General features: G+C 37.3%; 3 protein-coding genes across 3 annotated transcripts; 1 reads left to right on the top strand and 2 right to left on the bottom strand.

Annotated features, from left to right (window-relative positions):
• Positions 1 to 347: 347 nt before the first annotated feature.
• Positions 348 to 917, top strand: LOC143589178 (uncharacterized). The gene has a single exon (XM_077070012.1). The coding sequence runs from the start codon at positions 348 to 350 to the stop codon at positions 915 to 917; it is 570 nt and encodes a 189-aa protein (XP_076926127.1).
• Positions 918 to 6,166: 5,249 nt separating this feature from the next.
• LOC143589176 (uncharacterized) lies at positions 6,167 to 7,174 on the bottom strand. Its single transcript, XM_077070011.1, has 2 exons — positions 6,970 to 7,174; positions 6,167 to 6,858 (listed from the first exon to the last, which is right to left on the bottom strand). The coding sequence occupies exons 1-2, from the start codon at positions 7,031 to 7,033 to the stop codon at positions 6,167 to 6,169; spliced, it is 756 nt and encodes a 251-aa protein (XP_076926126.1). The 5' UTR covers positions 7,034 to 7,174.
• A 1,694-nt stretch (positions 7,175 to 8,868) lies between these two features.
• LOC143589175 (uncharacterized) lies at positions 8,869 to 10,256 on the bottom strand. The gene is made up of 2 exons (XM_077070010.1): positions 10,163 to 10,256; positions 8,869 to 9,836 (listed from the first exon to the last, which is right to left on the bottom strand). Exons 1-2 carry the CDS (start codon positions 10,254 to 10,256, stop codon positions 8,869 to 8,871), a joined length of 1,062 nt encoding a protein of 353 aa, XP_076926125.1.
• Positions 10,257 to 10,554: the final 298 nt, after the last annotated feature.

The raw sequence follows: 10,554 nt of genomic DNA, 5'->3' as shown, positions 1-10,554 counted from the left end.
TTGACTCTGTGATCTCTGAGAATCAGACAACGTTTCTTCGTGGTAGATCAATCATTGACGGGCCACTTATCATTAGCGAAATTCTCTCATGGCTTAAAAAGAAGAAGAAAAAAGGAATGTTTTTTAAAGTTGATTTCTAAAAGGCTTATGACCACCTTAATTGGCCCTTTCTCGACAAAGTTATGGAAAGGATGGGTTTTCCTTGGAAATGGCGTGGCTGGATCCGCTGTATTATTTCCTCGGCTAACTCGTCGGTGTTGGTTAACGGATCTCCCACGTTTGAATTTAAGTGCGAGAGAGGCATTAGACAAGGTGATCCAATTTCTCCCTTTCTTTTCATTATTGGTATGGAGGAGCTTTCGGTTTTATTTCTTAATGCGTGCGAAAAAGGGATGTTTCAAGGGCTGCAATTACCAAACAGTGGCCCTTTCATCTCTAATTTATTATTCGCGGATGATGCTATAATGTTGGGTGAATGGTCCCTAGAAAATGTCAATAATTTGGCGAGGATTCTAAGAATCTTTCATATCATTTCCGGCCTAACAATCAACCTAGCCAAATCTTGCTTAATAGGGGTCGAGGCTGAGGATGGAGAAATTCAAAAATTTGCTTCTATCTTACATTGCAAGGTTGGTTCAACTCCCTTTGTTCATTTGGGAGTTTCAGTTGGAGCAAATATGAACCGATATAACAATTGGCAATCGGTGTTCGATGTGTTCAACGCTAGGTTAACTGGTTGGAAGGCAAGTTCTTTATCCATTGGAGGTCACTTTACCCTCCTCAAGTCCATGCTCGAGAGCATTCCCACTTATTACTTCTCTATCTATAAGGCTCCGACGAATGTCATAGAGGAGTTGGAAGCCAAAAGAAGAAATTTTATGTGGGGGAGTATTGATAGTATAAGAAAGACCCATTAGGTAGCTTGGGAGCGGGATACGAGGCTAAAGAAAGACGGAGGCTTGGGCCTTTGTCCTTCAAAAGAGATTAATATTGCTCTTCTTTCCAAGTGGTGGTGGAGGCACAAAGTAGAAGAGAATAAGTTATGGAGAAAGGTGATTGATGCGTTACATTTTACCCCCGGAAGTGGCCAGCTCTTCCATACAATAAACGTTATCGGGCACTTTGGCTTCCATTGCACAGCTTGAAAATTTTCTCTTCTCAGCTAATCTGCATATTGGGGGCGCTATAAAGGGTATTGTTGGCAATGGCAAAAAGATTAGGTTTTGGCATGACTACTGGTTGGAGGATAAACCTAATTGTATCCTAATTTGTTCAAATGCGAATCAAATAAGGGTTGTTTAGTTGAAGATCGGTGTGGTATGATTGGTAAACAGGTTATCTGAAGCTGGAACGGGAACCAAAATAGGTGGACGGAGGAGACCGTTGCTGAGTTTGTTTCACTATCCCAAAGTCTTGGTCGGTTGTACTTCATGACAAACCAGATAGGTGGAGATGGATGGGTGATAAACATGGTGAATTCACAGTGGCGTCTGCCAAAAAAATATTATTGTCGTTCGGAGCGGTCAACGGGCTGGATATTTTTTGTTGGAACAATTGGATCCCTCTTAAAGTTAATGTGTTTGGGTGGCGATGTTTACAGAACCGTTTTCCTACCTCAACGGAGTTAGCTAAAAGGAATATAGTTTGAGTCAATTCTGTTTACCCTATATGCGGTAGTGCTTTGGAGACTAGTGAACACCTATTTTCTTCTTGCCTTATTACGTGTTTGGTGTGGCAACATATTGAAAGGTGGTGTAAGAATCCACCAATTTATGTCTTTTCTTTGAAAGACATCTTCAAGCTGCACAATTTCATATCCGTACCAAACAGTAGGAAAAGGATGTCCCATTCTATAGTGTTGGTTACTTGTCGGTGCATTTGGCAAGTGATAAATAAAAGAATTAAGGTGGATGTTCATAGGATTGTGGACCAAATTAAATCTCTTAGCTTCCTTTGGTTGTAGGCTCGTCAAGAAAGTTAGGGGTTGAATGGAGAAAATGGTTGGAGTTCGATGTTTAATTTGGCATTTTTGTTTTGTGTTGTTTGTACCATTTCTCGTCCCTTGCTAGTTGCTGGCTATCGGGTCGTTTTTATTTTAATGAAATTTGCCGTTCAAAAAAAAAATCTCAATTAATTTTAATTAAATTCCTATTAGCCATATGTGATCGTAATGTATTTGGACTTTAATTTCTCTATCTGCTTAATTTTACTGTATGTATAATTATTCCAAGATATATATATATATATTGAATGCATATATAATACGCAAGCATGCTCATTCACATGCATACAAATATGTGGAACAAATATATCTATTACACAAAGATAAATCAATAGAGGTACAATTATGTATATTACATGTTAGTTTTTATGGTAAATTCAATTCAAAATCGAAGTTCAATCCGTGAAACCAAACTGGAACCAAACCGTTAGTAACGGTTCGGTTCGGTTTGGTTTTAATATTCAACGGTTCGATTTAGGTTTTTGATGATTAAAAACCGTTACTAACGGTCTGGTTCACAGTTTCACCTAAAAATTGCGAAAACCAGACCGTGAACGCCTCTTGTAAAAAATGAAACATTTAAAAGTTTACTGTTATGTGTTAGATCAAATATTTGGTACTATGAGCATTGAATATGATTTGTTGATCGGTTGTGTCTTTGCTGAACCCCTCTTAATTTTTTCACAGCTATCTTGTGAGTTATTTCATGAAGCCTTTACCAGGTATAAAGACATGATTAGGAAATGCCCACATCACCAAATAGAATTGTGAGAACTGGTAAAGTGTTTTGTTGATGGGTTGACATACGAGGACCGAAAGCATCTGAAGGCCTCGTGTAATGGTCAGTTGTTGAATCAGCCTGAGGAAGATGATTGGGAGTTTTTAGAGTTTATGTGTGAAGATTCGAAATCTGAAGCAGCGGCTGAACGACGAAGATGGGGTAATTCATCAAGGTCAGTTAAGTCAGTCACGAGTGAGTCTGAAAGAATTGCTGAGTTAGAACGTGAACTGGCTAGGTACAGAAAGGGTAAGAAAAAAAGAAGTCGGGAAAGTTGGTGTTAAATTCCCGGTTTGTGAAGATTGTGGTGAACTCGGGCATAAGGCAGAAAATTGCCCCGAGTTTGATAATGACGAGGAAGATGAGCCCGAAGAAGTTAATTATGCTTACGGGGATTCCAATGGTCAAGGGTTGAATTCAAACACCTATCACCCAGGCCTGAGGAATCACCCGAACTTTCATTACGGGAACGCGTCTACACAGTTGAACCCGAACTTTCAGGGATCGAGCCAGAACAGGTCGCAGGGTAATTACCGCAAGGGAGGTTATCATTTGCAGAAAGGTTCGTATGATCAGAATCGGGGGTATAAAAGAGAAGGTAACCGGGGCGGAAATTCATCGGGTAATCAGGACCAACAGAAGGGGTCCTCGGGAAATGCGGATGAGTCTGTGCACTCAAAGTTGGATGCATTGATGAAGATTATGACAGATCATAAGGCTGAAACGAAGAAACAGTTTGAGTTACATGATAAGTCAGCAGAGATAATGTCAAAGCAGATTGGTCAGCTCGCAGCAGATATGGCAAAGTTGCAAAAGAGCGCAGGTCAACTCCCGAGCGATACTACAGTCAACCCGAACCATTACTGCTCAAGCTCTAAGAAGGGAAACAATGTGCACATCAACGTTGTAAGTCTTTTACCTCATTTTGAAATTTCTTTTGTTGAAGTTGATTCACCACCACAGTTTGTTGAAGGGGTGGTAGAAGATGCTAGTGATGAGAGTGATTGTGTTAGTCAAAATGAATTAATTTTCCAAAATGAATCAGAACCAAAAACATATGAAATGTCTTTTTGTGAAAATTGCACATGTGAAAAATGTTTAAATGGTAAATTGACCAACATGGGAGATGAGGAGGTGGAGAATAATACCATCTCAAGTAAACTTCAAGACCCGGGAGTGCCGCTTTTATCAATTCAAATTGGGCAATTTAAAACTGATCGGACACTTCTAGATCTTGGAGCATGTGTTAGTATCATGCCCGGTAGTTTATATGATCAGTATGAATTTGGCTCGTTAGAAAGGGTAAACACCACCGTGGTGTTGGCGGACCAAACTCATACGCTTCCTCGGGGCATGGTGACTAATGTAATGGTTTAGGTGGATGAATTTTTCTGGTAACAAATTCTGTACCATTATCCGGCCTAAAACATTTTACTTTCTTAGAAAATTGTGTGTCAAGTAAGCTGACAAAACCTTCTATGTTAGAGAAAACTTGACTTTTTGATATTAATAAAAACAACCAGATTGCTCTTGAATAATCATCAACTATTGTTAAAAAGTATTTAAAACCTTCGATACTAGAAAATTTAAAAGGTGCCCAGACATCTAAATGAATTAATTCCCCTAGGTGTTTAGAAACGTGAGAACTCAAAGTAAATGAGTTTCTAGTTTGTTTGGCTTTATGACATATGTCACATGGTATAGATTCATCAATACTTTTAATTTGAAGATCATTTTTAACACATTCAAAACCTGATGGGAGGGATGACCAAGTCTATTATGCCATAACTCACTAGAACTAGAACTAGAACACGTAATCATATTTGAAACACCATGTAATTTACCTCTAGTGATATCTTTATAGAAGTAAAGACCATCTACTTGTCTACCACTCATCAAAAACCTGTTGTGAAGTGAATCCTGAACATGACACATTGATTCATTAAACCTACATTCTAGCTTGTTGTCTCTAGCTAGTTTAAACACAGAAAGCAAATTCACATAGTATTTTGGGACAACTAAGACATCTAGCAAAACTATATCGTTTGTTAATTTCAAGTTCCCAATTTTTGTAATTTTAGCCCACATCAAAACAATCGAACATATTTTGTTCTGACACAGTCATATGTTGATTAGCACCTAAGTCAATAATCCACCCTTGTGAAAGAACCAACATAACACATTATGTTAACGTAAGAATTCCTACAATGTTCACCAACAAGAATACTACCTGACATATTAGCACTGATATGTCCCGATGAAGTAGATTGATCACCTATTAAAGACAAGATTTTTGCAAATTGTACTGGTGAAAATTGAAGGTTAGAGCTGTTACTTCCCTTTGAAAAATTTCAAACACCGTTATTGTTTTGATTATTTGCCCTTATCATATTAGACTTTTTCTTGTAATTATCAGGATAGCCAACAAGTTCATAACATATTTCAATAGTATGACCATTTAAATTGCAGTGAGAGCACTTTAGACCAATATTTTTAGAAGTCTTCTTTTTAGTTTCAAAAGTCTTGGCAACAAAAGCAGTTGCTTGAGACCTGCTAGAGCCTAAGCCAAAGGTATTTCTATGTGATTCTTCACCAGAAATTAAAGAAAATGCATCTTTAACTGATGGAAGAGGATCTTTAGATAGAATATTAGATCTAATTGGCTGATATACATCATCTAACCCCATAAGAAACTGCATTAACTTTAGTCTCTGGTTGAAGTTAGAAATACATGCAGCAGGTAAATTGGTAATTGTGTCATATTGTCTCCATAGAGAATTTAGTTTGTGATAGTATTCAGACAAAGATAAACCATTTTGACTTTATGTAAGTTGTAAATGACAGAACCATGAACTTTGTTATAAGTTTCTCTCAATTCATCCCAAACTATTGCAGCATTTTTGAAAAAAATTGACCAAGGTAAAGTTCTTCTACAACAGAGTTTAGAATCCAGGATAATACAACATAATTACACCTTTCCCACTGTCTGCCTAAGGCTTCATTAGCAGGTTTAACACAAGACCTATCTATAAATCCAATTTTATTTTTAACATTCAAGGAAAGTTCCATAGCATTTACCCAAATGGTGTAATTCTCAGTACCCTTTAAGGTGATATTAACAATAGAAGCATTGCTTGTATCAATAGCATGCAAGTAGAGAGGATGACCAAAATCTAGCTTACTAATCACAGAGTCATCATTCACAAAACCATCACCCATAGTGAATAACATGCTAAACAACAAAGCAGATAATCACACAAAAACCTAGAAGTAAAGATAACAATGACTGACTACAAACAATAGACAATCACTACAATCAACAATCAGAACCCCTGTACAACAACTAGCCCTGGCAGAAGTTAAAATACTTATAAGTTAAAATACTTTCATTTTAGTTGAATTAGTAAGCCGCAAACATAATGACAGAACCATGAACTTTTCTCATGTTCGTCATCTTCATAATCGTCTAGTGCATTATCTGTGGCATTATAAACTTCAACGACATCGGCATCAACATTATTTTTGAAGACTGTCATATCCACTTCTACATCTTCTAAATACTCATAACCAATTTCTTCAATAGTGTAATCTGAGTCATCCTCAGTTTCATATGAACCCGATTCATGTGAATCAGTTTCCTTACCCTCTTCCTCATTCAACCTATTTGATGTGTATTCTATATCAACATCAACTACCTCGTGTCCCTTTTCATTTTCAAACTGATTTTGGGAAGCAAACGATGCATTGTTTATCAAACGTGAATGCCCATGTTCCACATATATATCAACCACCTTAATTCCACCTTTGACAATGTTAAAAATTTTCTTAAAATCAAATTTATCACATAATGGATGTATACCCCAGTCCATACACACATTCAGTTCTCTATAATGAAAGTAAAGTACCTCGTTAGGAGGATATCCTAAATTCCTTGCCATATCGACCAAATCACCCTTACCAATTTTTCCAACCTCCACATTATCGATGAAAACTGATCGACCTCCCTCGTAGGCTCTACCGGGAAATTGAGAAAACTCGCCCCCATGGAAAATATTAAACGTAAACAGGTTGTTATCATCTGTAACTAAAAGAAAAAAAATCAATCTTTGTTTATAACTTGAACTAATAACACAAAATTGTTTATAACTTGAACTAATAACACACAAAAAAACCCTAATTTGGAACTTACTGTTAGTGCCGACGACAGAAAACTCCTCGTCAGGAAGACGAATCCTCCATGCTCCACGGCCCATGGAAGAAGATGGAGAATGAAGAAGATGGAGAACAGAGAAGAACACCAACAATGATGAAGAAGAATGAGAACCCTAATCTTTGTTTCAATTTCACGATGAAGACCAACGATTCTGATGTATGAAGAACATGGGGGAACGATGGCTGTACATCGACTGCAATTTTGGTTAGGGTAAATTAAGTTTTACACTGGGTAAATGTAATAGAAATAGGAATTGGCAAAAATAACCCTCGATCTAACGGAATTGGCAAACATAATCCTCCATCTAACGTCCAGGTTAACAGAAGTTAGAGTGAGGGACTCATCGTGTTCAAGTTTTAAACGACGGGGATTCATGAAGTTCAATTTTTTTTTTCAGGGATCCAGTGTGAGTCTACCCTATAACCCCAGGGACTCAAACGGTAATTTTCTCTTGTTATTAATATCAAAATTTTCTGACACGTGCTCATCTAATTTTTTTAATATATAATGCTTGAACTATGTGAAAGAAACGTACCTTTTCACAATCTTTTGATTTCAATGTGATGAACTTATAAGCATGCCATCGACAAAATTTTATGTTGCAGCTTTGCCCACCCTCATAATTGTCGGTAAGCTACAAATGGCTAAAGATAGTTTTTGGTAAAATTAGTTAAGAAAAATAACCTCAAGTCGGGAAGTGAGCAATCTTTTTGTTATGAAATGGTGTACATGGATTCCGTCTAAGTGTCAAATCCATGTGTGGAGGAGCGTTGGATTGAACATTACCTACTCAAGATGCGTTAATTAGGAGAAATGTTCAAGTTCATTTGAGTAGGCCGGTGTGGGTTTTGTGGGTTTTGTGGCTCGGCGCCTGAATCGGTGGGCCATATCTTTTTATTGCCTCAACGGCTTTAGAGTTTTGGAAATGGGTTAACAACTGGTTTAAGGTGCTAATGATTGCGGCTTCGTTAGTTAGAGATTTACTTATGTTTCATGATCAAGCGGGTTTTGGGAAAGTCGAGAAAGAGGCTTTCCAATGGATCGTGGTTATAACCTGCTGGAGTATTTGGAAAGCCAGGGATGAAAAGATGATTCGCGGTAAATATATCAAGATTGAAGGCATTATTGGAGAAATACAACCATGGGGATTCCTTTGGTTCAAGTTGTATAGGCCAGAATTTTGAATGATCTCATGGTTAGATTGGTGTTCTTTTAATTTGATGTAATTTTTGGTGTGTTTGGCCTCTCTCTAAGGGTGTTTGGTGGTTGTTTTTGCTGTTTATAAAAGTTATAGTTCGAAAAAATAATATAAAAGGTTGAAACAAAACATTTCATAAATCTAGTGTTATAAAAAATGTTACTAACAAATTTTATAAAACATGTAAAACTCAGTAATGCTGCTTCTAAAGTAACACATCAAACTTAATGTTTCAGTTAGCGATGGTTATTTACACTAGAACAGTTTTGAAGTTTTGATGTTTACATTATGTCTTCATATATAAATGATCTTAATTCAAAGGTATAACAGAAGTATGCAGAATAGTTGTTTACAAAACATAAGTATTTCATAACTTTTATATTGAGGTCGCTTGAGTTGTTGAAATACCGAATGATTACTCACTTTTACACCTAATTTATCAATAAAAATTATGAAATCATTCATCGGCTCATCACATAACCATTTATAACTTGTTTTATCATAAGCGTTTCTCAGTCGTTTTGATATTTTAATTTTAAAGAACATCAATCATTTATCTTTAGCCAAACCATTCCATAAATTCAAATACTTGTACATAGCAAGTTTACCAACAGAGCAACATCAAAAGACATAGTGTTTTAGTGCAAAATATTAAATGATTCATAAAATATGCATCTCTAATCTACCCTTATTGTTGTTAACGCACTGTGAATGATTGATTCATTCTGAACGTGGCAGTCGGCAAGGGTAGAGCCATCCATCATTTGCCTCCCCTCAAAGATAAATCTCACCCTGTCAAAGTCATTGCCATAAACATCCATAGTAATGGTCCTTCCAGATTGAGACCTGATAAATATATTCATATATCCTGCTGATAAGCGCACAAGTGTGAGAGTGGATTCCTCGTTGATGTTACAGTCAGCAACAATGTCGATGTTGTCCAGAACCGTTTCATCGAAGATCAACTCCTGCTCGTCATGAGGAACATCTACCTGACCCTGGATCTTGGATTTTACATCGCCGATGGTGTTTGAAGGCTTGACTTTCACAGTAATGACCTTCCCTTCGAATGTTTTGACGAATATCTTCATTCTTCCCCTTGATCTACGCACAAGTGTGAGGGTTGATTGCCCGTGAATGTCGAAATTGGATAGGATCTCGCTGTCCCTAAGAGCCATTCCATTGAAGATCAACATCTGCTCTTTAACAGGAACACCCTCCTTATACATGATCCACAATTTCATATTGGCGATGGTGTCCGTGGAGGTGACCGACAAAGAGATGGTCTTTTTTGTGAAAGTATGCACTAATATTTCTATCTTTCCGTTTGGTGCCGTATCAATGCGAGTAAGAATCGATCCGTCGTTGATGTTTAAGTCATCAAGTGTGCAGCTATCTTCAAGGGCAACACCATTGTAGACCAGCATATGTGCAAAATCAGACATTTTGGCTTTCACGTTGCCGATGGTGTCCGATGGGCTGACTTCAAGATAATAGGTGATCTTTCCTTTAATGTTCTTGATGAATATGTTCATAAGTGTGGAAGAACCAGATTTCTTCTTATCCTGAATCTTGCGTTGTATCTGACTGATGGTGTCCGAGTCTTCGACCTTAACACCGCTGATCTTATCAGTGGCGGTTATCACTTAGGTGCAAACAAACAAGTAAATAAACCATAATCCCACTCGTAAAAGCAAAATTAGGAGTGGAAACAAGCGGAGGTAAGATCGAGGTAAAGCTTGAAAAAGCTTGATGTCATGAAAAAGCTTGATCGAGGTAAGATCGTTTAATAAACAAGCTTAGGCTCGGCTCGTTTGCACCCCAAGCTCTTTAAAATTATTAAATACACCCTAACGACTGATCCTATAATTTTTTACCTAAAAATCTAATGAACCGTTAATTAATTAATAAACACTTAAAACAAGTACAGAATTTAGCAGCAAGTATTTAAAATAATAATAATGAGGATACCAATTATGTCGTAACTGCCGTCAAGGTCACCGGGGTTTGTTCTCTTCCGGTTACCATCTGAATCGTCGCTGTTTCCTCTCCTCAATGAAGCCATTAATTCCTTTTGCTGGTTAATTGTGAACTCAGATGATTATTGATTAGGTTTTTACGTTGCATTCATTCCCAAGGTACATATATATAAATACCATAAACAAAACCCTAACTTTCATCCAGAAAACGGCCTGGCCCAAAGAGAGACAATGGACCCCCCGGGGAATCACTTTAATCCCATTATATATACCCGGTTTTTTTTTAAAATACCCGGTTCCGGGTATTGAAAATTAAGGTGTTGGCAATAGCCGGGTCGGGTTCTGGTCTAGGTATTGCCTCTACAAGCCATACTATATGCATTG

Source organism: Bidens hawaiensis, unplaced genomic scaffold (genome assembly GCF_021521415.1).
Source record: "Bidens hawaiensis isolate Kalapana, Puna unplaced genomic scaffold, B.hawaiensis_p1.1 tig00037262_1, whole genome shotgun sequence".
Lineage (NCBI taxonomy): Eukaryota > Viridiplantae > Streptophyta > Magnoliopsida > Asterales > Asteraceae > Bidens > Bidens hawaiensis.
The sequence above is the reverse complement of the archived record's forward strand: the minus strand, read 5'-3'. Positions and strand labels throughout refer to the sequence as shown.

What these genes read in the sequence shown, in the direction of transcription:
- LOC143589178 (XM_077070012.1), top strand. Translation starts at nt 348, where the DNA reads ATGGAGGAGCTTTCGGTTTTATTTCTTAATGCGTGCGAAAAAGGGATG.
- LOC143589176 (XM_077070011.1), bottom strand. Translation starts at nt 7,033, where the DNA reads ATGGGCCGTGGAGCATGGAGGATTCGTCTTCCTGACGAGGAGTTTTCT. An exon ending in TTCTGTCGTCGGCACTAACA is followed by an intron (nt 6,859 to 6,969) that starts GTAAGTTCCAAA and finishes TTTTAGTTACAG; the next exon opens with ATGATAACAACCTGTTTACG.
- LOC143589175 (XM_077070010.1), bottom strand. Translation starts at nt 10,256, where the DNA reads ATGGCTTCATTGAGGAGAGGAAACAGCGACGATTCAGATGGTAACCGG. An exon ending in CGGCAGTTACGACATAATTG is followed by an intron (nt 9,837 to 10,162) that starts GTATCCTCATTA and finishes TTTGCACCTAAG; the next exon opens with TGATAACCGCCACTGATAAG.